Here is a 14,952-nt window from a genome sequence, read left to right as displayed (position 1 = left end):
TTTGTGTAACTTGAGAGAACTCTATTATTCTTTCAAATGGGAAAATCCCGAGGTAGAAGTAGGATTTTCAAAATTTTGTTTCTTGAGACCTAAATGGTGTATCCTTGCTGGTGCTGCAGGCACACAAACTGTATGTGTATGCAGTGTGTGTGTGTGTGTGTGTGTGTGTGTGTGTGTGTGTGCGTGTGTGTGTGTGTGTGTGTGTGTGTGTGTTTGAGGTTTTCGGGCGCTAAACAGCGTGGTCATCAGCGCCCAAACGCATAGAAACAGGAACACATGCAGTGAAGGGACGAAGACGGACAGCGAACAAGGAGAACGGCTAAAAGACACAGACCTGACGCAGTTACAAATCCTCACATACAGAGGCAAAACAAGAGGAGAAGAAATGCACTAAAAAAGGAAAGGAAACACAAGGAAAAGAGAACAGAAATCGAAGTGAAACAAGTAGGTAATCGTGACTGGCGGACCTCTTACCTAAAGCCTGGGTGAGCCAGTCACCCAGCAGCACATTAAAATCCTCTCCCTAAAATCCGAGGCAACAAATTGGACAGGACACAAAACCGTAAGACCTTAACCACAGTCGTTGCGTCGTCTTGCAAAATAGAGGGCAAATCCGGTGGCAAGGAAACCACCGCCCTCTGGTCAGAGAATAAAGGACACTCAAGTAAAATGTGGCGGACAGTTATCTGGATGCCACAAGCACTGCAGATTGGGGGGTCCTCCCGCCGGAGTAAAAAACCGTGCGTTAAGGGACTGTGCCCGATGCGGAGGCGAGTGAGGAGAACCTCATCCCGCCTGCATGACTGGTAGGACGTACGCCATGGCCGCGTGGTGGCCTTGACCAAACGCAGCTTATTTTCACCGACTGTCAGCCACTCCTCTTCCCATTGACGCATAACACGAAAACGCAAAAGGGAGGTAACAGCATGGAGGGGGACGGCACATTCAACAACGTGAGGGAGGGAACATGCATCTTTGGCAGCCACATCCGCCAGTTCGTTTCCCCTAATACCCACGTGCCCCGGCACCCAGCAGAAAGAAACCTCCTTCCCCTGCCGTTGCAGCTGGAGTAGGACATCATGGATGTTCTGGACGACCGTATCTGCTGGGTACAAGTGTTGCATGGTCTGAAGGGCACTCAGGGAGTCAGAACAGATGAGAAACTTAAGACTGGGAACACATCTCATCTGCTCCAATGCCCGCAAGATCGCAAACAATTCGGCATCAAAGATGGTAAACGCTGCAGGAAGCCGTAACTTGATGACTCGATCAGGGAAAACAACAGCACAACCAACAGAGTCCCCCTGTTTAGAGCCATCCGTAAATACTGGTACATGGTCGGCATGCTGGTTTAAAATATCGTAAAATAAGGTGGTAAAAACAAACGCAGGAGTGCAGCTCCTCTGGTACTCTGCCAAGTCTAAAAGGACGCTGGGCCTCTGGGGCAACCAGGGAGGCAGGCGGGTAAAACCCTGGAGTTGGGGTGCCACACGCTCCACACCAAGGGACTCAAGCAAATGCTTGGCACGAATCCCAAATGGTCTCGTGGCCCTGGGACGACTGGAAAAGAGACGTTCCATAGGCGGTCGGGCAACAGTAGGGTATGCAGGGGAGGTAGGACAGGCAAGGAATTGACACACCCGTCGCACCATGAGTAGTTTCCGCCGGATGGCGAGTATCCACCAGAATGTTAAACTATTACTGGATGCTGCGAAAATTGAAGAATCTTATAAAGACCTAATTAAGATGCTTGTGTGCAACACGGGAAACCAAAACTGCATGCTACATCATTGCGAGAGCTGTCCTGCAAATACTGCACTAACTGAGTACTTAACTGAAAAACTAAGTGAAGATTATGATTTAGAAGAAGAAATTGTAATCAGTCAGTGGGTTAACACAGACAGTGCAGAAATGATCAAACAGTCTATCAGTGTTGAAGACTACATTTCTTTATTGGTTAGGTCATTGGAAAAATTCACCCCGCACTCGTTTATAGCAAAATCCCAATCAGCAGCCTTTAAAAGATTGAAAGAAGACCCACCACCCAAAACAGCAATTATTGTGATGGATTTCAGTGAAAATTATTCCTTTGTTATACAAAATGAGATCCAAAGTTACCACTGGAGTAGAGGTGGTTGTACTCTACAACCAGTTGGAGGTTTTCTAAGAAATGAGGAAAACAATGTTTTTGTTTCCAACCACTGTTTTATTAGTGATGACCAAGAACATGACACTGGTTTTGTTAACTTTGTACAAAAAGAAATTACAAAGTGGCTGTCATTACATCATACTGACATTGACTCAGTTCACTACTTTACAGATGGTTGTGCTGGGCAGTACAAAAATAGAAACAGTTTTAAAAATTTGACTGAACACTTGAGAGACTTTAATTTGAAGGCCCAACACTCTTTTTTTTGCAACAAGTCATGGGAAGTCAATTTGTGATGGCCTAGAAGGAACTATTAAAAGAATTTTAAGGAAAGCCAGTCTACAGCTTTCAGACGAAGAACAAATAATGACAGCAATCCATGTGTACAAGTTTTGTGAAAAAAATATTGAAAACATTCATTTTCACTTTATTGACAAACAAGAAGCCGATTTGCTACGGTTAAAACTAGAAAAAAGTTTTTCAGCAACCCGAACCATTCCTGAAACAAGAAGTTTTCGTAACTTCAAACCACTTCCAACAAACAACCTTGAAATTAGAAGGACTACAGATAGTGTAAAACCCTCGTTAATCTTTTCTTTCCATTCTTCTTCTGATTGGGTTCGTGTTGAACCATCCATAAATAGCTATGTGGCTGCAAATTATGATGGTAACTGGTACTTTGGACTGGTAAAAACAATATTCAATGATGAAGAAGATACAGAAATTATATTTCTACATCCTTCAGGACCAGCTGCATTATTTTATTGGCCTGAAAGAGAAGATTCTTGCATAGTGCCTTTGGAGCACATAGTCTGTGTAGTAGACGCACCTCAATCAAGCGGCACTGGAAGAATGTATTACTTGGATGAAGTGGAAAAACAGTTTGAATCAGCATTAATGTTTATAAAAAAGACAAAACTACTCAAAAAATTCAATGTTTCAAGCAATCAGTTGGGTTATACATAAGTGTCGTAAGTACACTATCTTTGTACATAATTATAATGTAATCTACTATAGTTAATAAACATGTTAAAAAGCCATCATTATTTTTGTTTTATCAAGTAACCTATATGTTTAAGAGTAAATTAAAACAAATTTGAGCATTCTATCAGGTCTGAGACTCTAGATATTGCAATTCTTATAAAACAAAACATCCGTTTATATTTCATAGAAATTATTAATATATTTTAATAGTATCATTTTTATCTTCAAATATGTATAATAAGTAAACTTGCTGCAAAAATTCATGATGTTATCTAAAAGAGTTTTTAAGATAAGCAATTTTAAAGTTTTGAATACAAATTAAATTTACCATTTCCGAAGGTTAGGAAAACGCAAAACATAAAAAGCTTTAAAAATTTATAAAAAAAACTATAAGAGATACAGCAAAAAAAATTGCAGGTGTTGTCAGGATGGTATTAGAACCATTTGAGCCAAATTTCATGAAAATCTAAGGAGGTGGGTGTAAAATTTATTTTTTATTGGGTCATTTGATATGGAATGACCCTTTGGGGAACCTGACTGGGAATGTCACACACTTTTAGAATACCAGAATATAAGAAGCATAACATCCACCCTTGTGTTTTATGAAAGAGCTGTACATGTTGGCAGTATTATGAAAAGGAAAGTTGCCACTCATTTATTAAAAGTTGTGGTGGTGTACAAATTTCTGTCTGTCTGTGTATTTATGTAACGGAGTCCACTTTAAGTTCATATCTATGTTGCCAACATTTAGATAATGGAAAATCCAGGATGGAATGTAACAATATTATGAAAAGGAAAGTTGCCACTCACTGTATAGTGGAGTTGCTGAGCCACAGATAGGCACAACAAAAAGACTGTCACAATTAAATAAAGCTTTCAGCCAGTAAGGCCTAAGCCAAAAATACACACACACACACACACACACACACACACACACACACACACACACACACACACACCATGCGTCAGATTGAAATTTTCACTCTGCAGCAGTGTGTGTGCTGATACGAAACTTACACACACACACACACACACACACACACACACACACACACACACTATGCGTCAGAATGAAATTTTCACTCTGCAGCAGAGTGTGTGCTGATACGAAACTTCCTGGATGATTAAAACTGTGTGCTGGACCGAGACTCAAACATGGGATCTTTGCCTTTCGCGGGCAAGTGCTCTACCATCTGAGCTACCCAAGCACAACTCACGTCCCCTCCTCACAGCTCTACTTCTGCCAGGACCTCGTCTCCTACCTTCCAAACTTTACAGAAGCTCTCCTGCAAACCATGCACGTGCACGAACGCACCTCACACACACAACTGCAGCCACGGGCAACTGAAATCACACTGCGAACAGCAGCACCAGTGCATGATTGGAGTGGCGACTGGGTGGCGATAAGGAGACGGGTGGAGTGGGCAGAATGGTAGAGGAGGAGGGTCTGCCACCCCTATCACTATCCCTCCCCCTCCCCACCCCTGTCTCCTCCTTAGCTTCACCCTATCGCCACTCCCATCACGCACTGCTGCTGCTGCAAACAGTGTGGTTGCAGTTGCTTGAGACTGCAGTTGGATGTGTGAGGTGTGTGTGTGTGTGTGTGTGTGTGTGTGTGTGTGTGTGTGTGTGTGTGTGTGTGTGTCCAACACCACAGCCACTGACTCCTGTGGCAATTAGAAATGATAGGTTAAGCACCACATTGGACCACTGTTTCTGCTTCTGCCTGTTCCTAGAAAAATTTATATGCTCAGAAAACTCTCACTATCACTTGTTAACATATTAATACTCGTCATGTTTGCTTTATGGTCTCACAATGCACTATAACAGTTGCACATTGTCAACGTAACTAACATGAAAATCAATGATAACGCTTTACTCACAACCTCAAGTACATGCTACAGACAGATGCTACTGGCTGGTGTGTTACATAGTAAACTGGCCCTTGCTACTTCACACCACACCACCTTGAATAGGTTTGACATGGAAGGAGGGAAGATGGTGTTAAGAATGCAATCAAAAGAAAGGTAATGTTAAGAATGTAATCAAAATGAAGGGCGTACATTATTGTTGCTTTAGGAGATAAGTCATACACTGCCTTTTGAAGCTATAGATGTGGCTCACTTCTCTGATATTGTGAAGGAGATAGTTTCTAATTCACGTTCCTTCAATACCTACAACAGAAAAGGATTTAGAGAAGATAGTTGTGTGGCAGAAACAGACAGAAAGGATCCTGCTTTGATGGGAATTTGTATTCTGCTGTGTTATTCAAATAAGAGTGTTACAACCCATGAGAAGAAATAGCAACAGTACACACTGATCCGATGGTAAAGAGGACAGATCCTGTGATAACTTTCAGAATTTAGCAAGGATAACTGCGCTTTCAATGGTGAAATATAACCAAGGCGGTAAATTCATAAATGTACTGTACGCAGGCATTCATCAGAAATTTTTAGCCCTCTAAGTTCTCCAGGGAAAGACTTCATAGGATAGGATTGCTGTAACCAACAGATGGAAACAGAAGAAATTGTACAAATTTCTTTTTCAGGTCCAAAATGAAGAGCTTTTCACATCTTTTTCACTGCATGCAGAAATGCAGATGCTCTCTTACAAGGTCAGCCCACTTTAGGAATATATCAGACAAAAAATCTAGTCTTCACTGAAGGAAATAAATTTATGTTTGTCTCATTTAGGACTATAGACGGGATGGATTCCTAAATATTTTGCACCAAAAAGCATACAATGACCAACTGGAACCATTTGGGATTAGGATGGACTGTTTTTCAACACTGTAGTCTGTACCAATTGCAAAAATTTATACTGGTCAACATGGATATTCTGTCGTTAACTAGATTTTGCACTTAAATACAACTAGAGATCAATGTACACATGTGGTAGGTATTTTAGAGTATGATATAACTGATGACTGTTCATTGAGCAACAAATAGAAGAGTATTCATTCCAACAACAAACCCTGGGGGACACCTGATACTATCTGCCTACACTGTGATTTTGTACACCCAGACATCACGTACTATTGGAAGAGTTTCAAATACAAGAAAAATCATTTTACTGCAGTCAGAGACAAATTTAGCCCATCAATTCTGGCAAGCAAAAAAGTCAACAATATCAAAGTCTTCACTAATATTTAAATATAGGGTTGCCACAATCTTTCCCAAGTGAAATTCTCTGATATTGCCCTGATTTCCAGACAAGCTTCTTAGCATTTTTCTCTGGCAAATTTTGAGATCTCAAGGGTAAGTAAAGACATGATATGACAAAAAAATAAGAACTACTGTATTTCTCCCCCATGTGAGCAAAAATCTTAAGTACTAACATCAACAGCTTTTGTAATGAACTGTTTTAGATGGAGAAGGCAAGCCAAATGGTATAGGTGTTTCATTATACCACTGTTGCTATTTTATTTCAATAAAATAAAACACATTTGGAGACAAACATATGCATTTCCTTGGAGTAGCAAGACAGATTTAATATACCTTCACTGATTTCAGAAAGAACTTCAGAAAAAGGAAGATCTCTTGAAGAAGCGTGTAAGGAAGGGAAGAGTTGTGTAAACCAGCACTATCAGCGAGCACCAATAAAATGATGGTTCTACTATGTTCGTTATTGTCAGTTACTATTCACTGTGTTATGTCCACTATTTTAAAGGTATTGTGTGATTTTTCTTTCAAGAAATATGTGAGTACATAGCGTACAAACCACCAGCAACTGCAACAATTTTCTTCTTCTTATTGTCAATTGTCAATTGCTGTAATGGCCTAAAGACAATAAAATCTTTATTATTTATTATTATTATTATTATTATGCCCATACTGTCTAATATATAAATTATTTTTGAAGTGCCAAAATGTACTAGAATAAAAAAGTCCATAAAATGCTGCACTGGACAACATACTTGTGGTGAGACAGTCACAATTCCTGAAATCTATCACCCGTGGCCTCTGGCCTGCTGAGAAGCACCGCAGTCGTGGGTCCTTGGATAAACAACGAAAATCCACCACATCATGCCACACATGAACAGACCCAGCCTGCAGGCATATCTGTGTGACTAGGTTCGAAGGGCAAGGCTTGCACATTAGTGGAAAACAATGGGCTTCAAATCAGCAGGCCCGATCCATTAGAGAAACCCAAAGAAATGGCCTGTGGTTTCGGCCCATCATGGAAGTCCATTCATGTGGCCGGCTATTCACGTGTCACATATAGCACGTTGATGAAATGAGGCCGCACTGTTCAATTCATGTAACAGATAACTTGCGGAAATACTCTGAGAATCAGTACTAGTGAGGATAGGTAGCAACTCACTGTAAAGATTACTCCTGAGCTGCAGACAGGCATGTAGAAAAGACACTCACACTCTCACAACAAAATTTTCGGCCATAGCCTTTGTCAGAAAAAGAGAGCACACACATTCATACAATCAATCAGACACATTTACACAATCAATCAGATATTACTCATGCACACATGTCCACCGTCTCCAGTCACTGTCAACAATCTCTAAGAATGAGATCCAAACAAACCACTGCTCACACCTGCACTGACTACAAGCTGAGGGGAGTGGTAGGAAGGGTAGAAGCAGTAAGAATGAGGGAGTCGGGAAGCAGTGCAAGTACTCAGCTGCGCCCAGCCAGCAACAATGGACAACATCTCAGTAACTAAACCATTTCATTTACTGACACAAAAACAAGATTTTTCAAGTGTTTCTTTCAAATTTCCCTGATACATTTGAAATTCCCTGAATTCCCTGATTTCCAGACCTTGTGGCAACCCTGAAATAGTATGAAAGCCATCACGTGTCTTTTCACAGGTCGTCTGCTCTTTTTATTACTGTAGAGGGTGCACGATTGTGATTGTTGAATAATGGTTAGTATTTGTCTAGTAATTTATTCATTTCTATGCAGTTGTTAAGCTGGTCATGGACTATATATTCTAAGAAATTAGACAGCACTGGAAGAATAAACAGAAGCTATTGTCAGAGGTTGCTTTAGCAGAGTCCTCCTCAGGGCATATATTGTGTCACTTAAAATAAAGGCCTGAACTTACCTGGATCATTGTGTGAGTGAGGAACGACAAAAACTTTCAGTTTCTTTGACTCAGTCCACAGAGTTGGATCGTACACTATATCCCAACCTTGTTTCCACGCTCCTCCATCCACATTATCAAAAGGCAGTTTTTCATACAGATCCAAAAGCTAAAACAAAAGAACTTACATCACTAGACTCGTATAATAGTCAACTTATTAAAAAAAACACACAGAAGTACGACATAAATACAGTATTATACAGAAACTGTACCAATAGGAATCAAAAAAGGAATGAAATGATTTAGCATCCCATCAATGATGAGCCTCAAGACAGAACACTAGCTCAGAATGTGCAAGGACAGTGCATGAAGTTAGCTACAGCCCATTCATGAGAATCACATTGGCATTTGCATTAACTGATTTATGGTAACCACACAAAACCTTAACAAGGATCGGTAGAAATGCATTGAAGTCAATTTTCTCTCAAGAGCAATTTCAGTGCCTTAGCTACACAACCACCTATCTCAGTGCAAGAACAAGGAAGAAGCATGAAGGTTACATCATTTTTTCATTATTTTAAAATCATGACAACACATTTAAAGTGTTAAATGATAGATTGCCCATTTGAACAGTCACATTAAGGATGCATCTAAAGATCTGTAGCAGAAACTTGAGCAAGGTTTATCATTATCTGTCAGTGATAGAAACTATTGTGATATCACGATCTTTCCTTTAACCCAAAAGATATCATTTAAATCACTTACAGAGTTGGAATAGGTACAAATGGTCAACCTTTGTAAATATAGTCTGTTCTGTCATAAGATTTCAGTCCTCTCAACCCACAGAGGACACAACATTACTAACAGGGGATGTATGTAGATAAATCATCACAACATAAATTGCAGTTGACAATAAAACAAAAAATTCCAATAAACACCACTTAAATTTGCTATATGTAGATGCCCAGGATAAGTACGGAGGTGATAGCTTTATGTCCCATGGATCATTTGCATGATAAATCATCATAATGTGGAATGAGTCATTTTAGATTCACATCACAAATTAATTTGTAAATACAACAACATGCTAAACATAAAAAAAGTGTGTGTGTGTGTGTGTGTGTGTGTGTGTGTGTGTGTGTGTGTATTTTAGTACATAGTAGTACCCACCACCTTTCACATATTACAATAATAAAAATTCTTCTACAGAAAGGAACAAGTTGTCAAGAGGAGACTTATTCAGTTTGTTTTCAAATCTTACTTTGTTGTCTGTCAGACATTTTATAAGTGTTCAAAATTTTAGCTGCAGCATTGGCACCCATTTTTATGCTACATACAAACTTAATGTGGAGTAATGAGTGTCATTTTTTCTTCTTGTATTGTAACGCTGTACATAATTGTACCTTTTGAACTGTGGTGGATTATTCACAAACAACTTCATGAAGGAATTACTATACTGTAAAGCAGAATGCCCAACTCCTTAAACAGATGTCTACGAGATTATTGTAGGTGAGCACCACATATTATTCTCACAGCACATTTTGAGCAATGAAGATTTTTTTTCCCTTAAAGACAGGTTACTCTCGAACATTATTTCATATGACATTAGTAAATGAAAATATGCAAAATATGTCAGTGTACTGACTTGTCTCCCCCCGAGATTTGCAATGATTCTTAGTGCAAGTGTGACTGAACTGAGTTGTGTTCCACCCCCCCCTCCCCCCACCACCACCCAGTTTAAATTATCATCAATATGGATATCGAAAAATTCTTAAGTTTCCATCCTATTTATTATTTCCTCACCATGTGTTACACTTATTGTTAGCATAGTACCTCTAAATGTGCAGAACTGAATATGTTGCATCTTTTTTAAATCTGAGAGTGAGTCCATTTGCAGAAAAACAGGCAATGAGACTTAAGAAAATTGTTTGCCATTTCTTCTGTTGCTGCATGTATGCTCAAATTCATTACAATACTGGTGTCATCTGCAAAAAGAACTAATTCTGCTTGTTGTATACCAGGCAGAAATTGTTTACATATATTAGGAACAACACCAGACCTCAGATTGAGCATTGTGGAATCCCAAACATGATTACTCCCCAATCAGACATCTCAGCCTTGATTACATTGGTTGAATCACTAAGCAAAACTTCCAGCATCCTTTTGGTTAGAAAAGATACTATCCACTGGTTGGCTACACCATCAATTCCACAAAACCTCAGTTTACCTAGGAAAATATTGTGATTCACAAAGTCAAATACCTTAAATAGATCACATATTGTGCAAACCAGTGTTATTTTATTATGTAGCACCCGTAAAAGTTAATTATTGAGCATGTAAATGGCATTCTCGGTAGAGCAACTCCTCTGAAACACAAACTGTGATTTACTGAGGATAGTAGCATTGCTCAGATGAGATACTATTCTAGAATACACCACCTTCAGAAAAATCTTAGGAAATGATGTCGGTAGTGAAACATGTCGGTAGTAGCTGACATCTCTCCTAGCACCTTTCTTACAGAGCAGTATAACAATGCAGTATTTCAAACTCTCTGTACAAACGCCTTGAGTTAGTGATGTATTACATATTTCTGATAACACAGCTTATTACGAGGTTTGGATAAAAAGTAATGGAAACACTGCCATAATATGAAGGATATGTGTCAAATTGGCATGCGCGCTGTCTGCAACTGATAGCAGAAGGTCAGTTGACATATTGCAGTGGGTGGCAATGGTTATTTTTGAGTCAGTTGCAGTGCGTACTGTTTGAAAGTGGAGGAAGCCAATTCAAGTGTCCCAATAGTATGTTAGGAAAACAAGAACAACATGAGTGGAAAAATACTGCAGTGGCACATGATCAGAGTGCACAGCAATGTTTTCAGGGACTTCATGAGACATGTGGTGATACAACATTGTCAAACTGTACAGTGGCAAGATGGGTTGAAGTGTTTCAGGATGGCAGGGATGTTACCAAAGGTCAGCCCTGTTTGGGATGATCCCCCACGAACAACATGACAATTCGGATCCTTGGCTTCCCACTGAATGTGGATCGCCAATGTGAGTCAGCCAAATAGGTAGGCGTGTGCCACAAAACAGTGCTGCACCATGGGGGCAGGTGTTCACTGCAGCCTATTACTGCCGTTTCTTGCAACATCTTTTTTGTCCCTCACCGAGAAGAAATTAACACCTCCTTCTGGTACTGCAGCCCATCACCCTACATGACAATGCACATCATCACATGGTGAACCTTGTGCAGGGGCTCCTCCATACATGAAGACGTGAGGTACCGAAAGATCCACTGTACTGACCAGATATGAGTTCATGCAATAACGACCTGCTCGCCAAAATGAAGGAACCTCGTCGTGACATATCCTACAACACAAGAGAAGACATCATCCATGCCATGGGGCAGTCCTTGCAAGATATCAACAGAGATGGGCATGCTAATGGTATACACCACCTTCTGTTTGTGTGGGGGAAGGTGATCAAGATGTGGAGCGATTATAATGAGGGCCTGCAATACAGTGAGTGTCTGTCGCTAAAGTCTGGTATGAATTATAGGAATGTTGCCACTACTTTTTATCCACTCCATGTATATGGAAACAAATCAGAATTATATTGTCTCATAACATATATGTTAAATCATTGATTTAGTGTACAGGAGACTCATCAGATTATAATTATAACAGATTATATATGGAATATAATTATATTACCCTGCTCAAATGGTCAGGTCATCAAAACATTCATCAACAGAGTAACAGCATTTCTGTACCAGAGTGATATTGCATATTTTCATTCCCATATATTATGGGATCTGTGCAAAAAGAGTGAATCTGTGTAGGAAGCATGAAACTTGCTTTGTTTCTAGTGTCATACCTGTACCAGCAGTTATTTGGAACAAACAGTACTCTGTTGGGAACACCATCAAATAAAAGAGTATATAATTTTCTCAATTTCAGAGGGAGAAGTTGGTGATACATTCATTTTATAAGAGTTGCTTTTAGGAGAGTTTCTCTTGACTTGATTGTCCCAACATTTTCTAGTATATTTGAGAAATTATGATTAATCCACAAGTGGGCACAACATTTTTTGTAACACAAGCAGGCACATGGCATACCTTGTACACAGGTACAGAATAGCTGTCTTTATGTTACAAAGGTAAATATGTATAAGCAAAATCACAATGTAGTTCAACGCGATCTAATAAACATGCATTATATGAGCTGAAGCACTGTTCAATTAAACAATAATAAAATGTTGTTGATGTTGTGGTCTTCAGTCCTGAGACTGGTTTGATGCAGCTCTCCATGCTACTCTATCCTGTGCAAGCATCTTCATCTCCCAGTACTTACTGCAACCTACATCCTTCTGAATCTGTTTAGTGTGTTCATCTTTTGGTCTCCCACTACGATTTTTACCCTCCACGCTGCCCTCCAATGCTAAATTTGTGATCCCTTCATGCCTCAGAACATGTCCTACCAACCGGTCCCTTCTTCTTGTCAAGTCGTGCCACAAATTTCTCTTCTCCCCAATTCTATTCAATACCTCCTCATTAGTTATGTGTTCTACCCATCTAATCTTCAGCATTCTTCTGTAGCACCACATTTCAAAAGCTTCTATTCTCTTCTTGTCTAAACTATTTATCGTCCACATTTCACTTTCATACATGGCTACACTCCATATAAATACTTTCAGAAGTGACTTCCAGACAAATCTATACTCGATGTTAACAAATTTCTCTTCTTCAGAAACGCTTTCCTTGCCATTGCCAGTCTACATTTTATATCCTCTTTACTTTGACCATCATCAGTTATTTTGCTCGCCAAATAGCAAAACTCCTTTTACTAATTTCCTAATCTAATTCCCTCAGCATCACCCAACTTAATTCGACTACATTCCATTATCCTCATTTCGCTTTTGTTGGTGTTCATCTTATATTCTCATTTGAAGACACTCCATTCCGTTCAACTGCTCTTCCAAGTCCTTTGCTGTTTCTGACAGAATTACAATGTCATCGGCGAACCTCAAAGTTTTTATTTCTTCTCCATGGATTTTAATACCTACTCTGAATTTTTCTTTTGTTTCCTTTACTGCTTGCTCAATATACAGATTGAAAAACATCGGGGACAGGCTACAAACCTGGCTCGCTCCATTCCAAACCGCTGCTTCCCTTTCATGCCCCTTGACTCTTATAACTGCCATCTGGTTTCTGTACAAATTGTAAATAGCCTTTCACTCCCTGTATTTTACCCCTGCCACCTTTAGAATTAGAAAGAGAGTATTCCAGTCAACATTGTCAAAAGCTTTCTCTAAGTTGCCTTTCCTTAATCTTTCTTCTAAGATAAGTCATAAGGTCAGTATTGCCTCATGTGTTCCAACATTTCTACGGAATCCATACTGATCTTCCCCGAGGTCGGCTTCTACCAGTTTTTTCATTCACCTGTAAAGAATTCGCATTAGTATTTTTCAGCTGTGACTTATTAAACTGATAGTTCGGTAGTTTTCACGTCTGTCAACACCTGCTTTCTTTGGGATTGGAATTATTATATTCTTCTTGAAGTCTGAGGGTATTTCGATTGTCTCGTACATCTTTCTCACCAGATGGTCAAGTTTTGTCAGGCCTGCCTCTCCCAAGGCCGTCAGTAGTTTTAATGGAATGTTGTCTACTCCCGGGGCCTTGTTTCGCCTCAGGTCTTTCAGTGCTCTGTCAAGCTCTTCACGCAGTATCATATCTCCCACTTCATCTTCACCTACATCCTCTTCCATTTCCATCATATTGTCCTCAAGAACATTGCCGTTGTATAGACCCTCTATATACTCCTTCCACCTTTCTGCTTTCCCTTCTATGCTTATAACTGGTTTTCCAACTGAGCTCTTGATATTCATACAAGTGGCTCTCTTTTCTCCAAAGGTCTCTTTAATTTTCCTGTAGGCAGTATCTATCTTACCCCTAGCCTCTACATCCTTACATTTGTCCTCTAGCCATCCCTGCTTAGCCATTCTGCACTTCCTGTCGATCTCATTTTTGAGACGTTTGTATTCCTTTTTGCCTGCTTCATTTATTGCGTTTTTATATTTTCTCCTTTCATCAATTAAATTCAATATTTTTTCTGTTACCCAAGGATTTCTACTAGCCTTTGTCTTTTTACCTACTTGATCCTCTGCTGCCTTCACTGCTTCATCCCTCAGAGCCACCCACTCTTCTTCTACTGTATTTCTTTCCCCCATTCCTGTCAACTGTTCCCTTATGATCTCCCTGAAACTCTGTACAACATCTGGTTTACTCAGTTTATCCAGGTCCCAACTCCTTCAATTCCCACCTTTTTGCAGTTTCTACAGTTCATAACCAATAGATTGTGGTCAGAGTCCACATCTGCCCCTGGAAATGTCTTACAATTTAAAACCTGGTTCCTAAATCTCTGTCTTATCATTATAAAATCTATCTGATACCTTCTAGTATCTCCAGGATTCTTGCATGTATACAACCTTCTTTCATGATTCTTGAACCAAGTCTTAGCTATGATTAAGTTCTGCTGTGTGCAAAATTCTACCAGACGGCTTCCTCTTTCATTTCTTACCCCCAATCCATATTCACCTACTATGTTTCCTTCTCTCCCTTTTCCTACTATCGAATTCCAGTCACCCATGACTATTAATTTTTCATCTCCCTTCACTATCTGAATAATTTCTTTTATCTCATCACACATTTCATTAATTTCTTCATCATCTGCAGAGCTAGTTGGCATATTAACTTCTACTACTGTAGTAGGCATG

At 39.7% G+C, this 14,952-nt stretch overlaps 1 protein-coding gene across 1 annotated transcript in view; it reads right to left on the bottom strand.

Moving 5' to 3' along the window:
* LOC126197246 (alpha-mannosidase 2) overlaps window positions 1-14,952 on the bottom strand; it is a 236,572-nt gene that overhangs the window by 168,439 nt on the left and 53,181 nt on the right. The window contains exon 4 of the mRNA XM_049934627.1: window positions 8,198-8,345. Within this exon, the coding sequence (XP_049790584.1) occupies window positions 8,198-8,345 (148 nt within the window). The remainder of the gene's footprint in view (window positions 1-8,197; window positions 8,346-14,952) is intronic.

This window comes from Schistocerca nitens, chromosome 1 (genome assembly GCF_023898315.1).
Source record: "Schistocerca nitens isolate TAMUIC-IGC-003100 chromosome 1, iqSchNite1.1, whole genome shotgun sequence".
Classification (NCBI taxonomy): domain Eukaryota; kingdom Metazoa; phylum Arthropoda; class Insecta; order Orthoptera; family Acrididae; genus Schistocerca; species Schistocerca nitens.
This window is presented reverse-complemented; position numbering and strand designations above follow the sequence as displayed.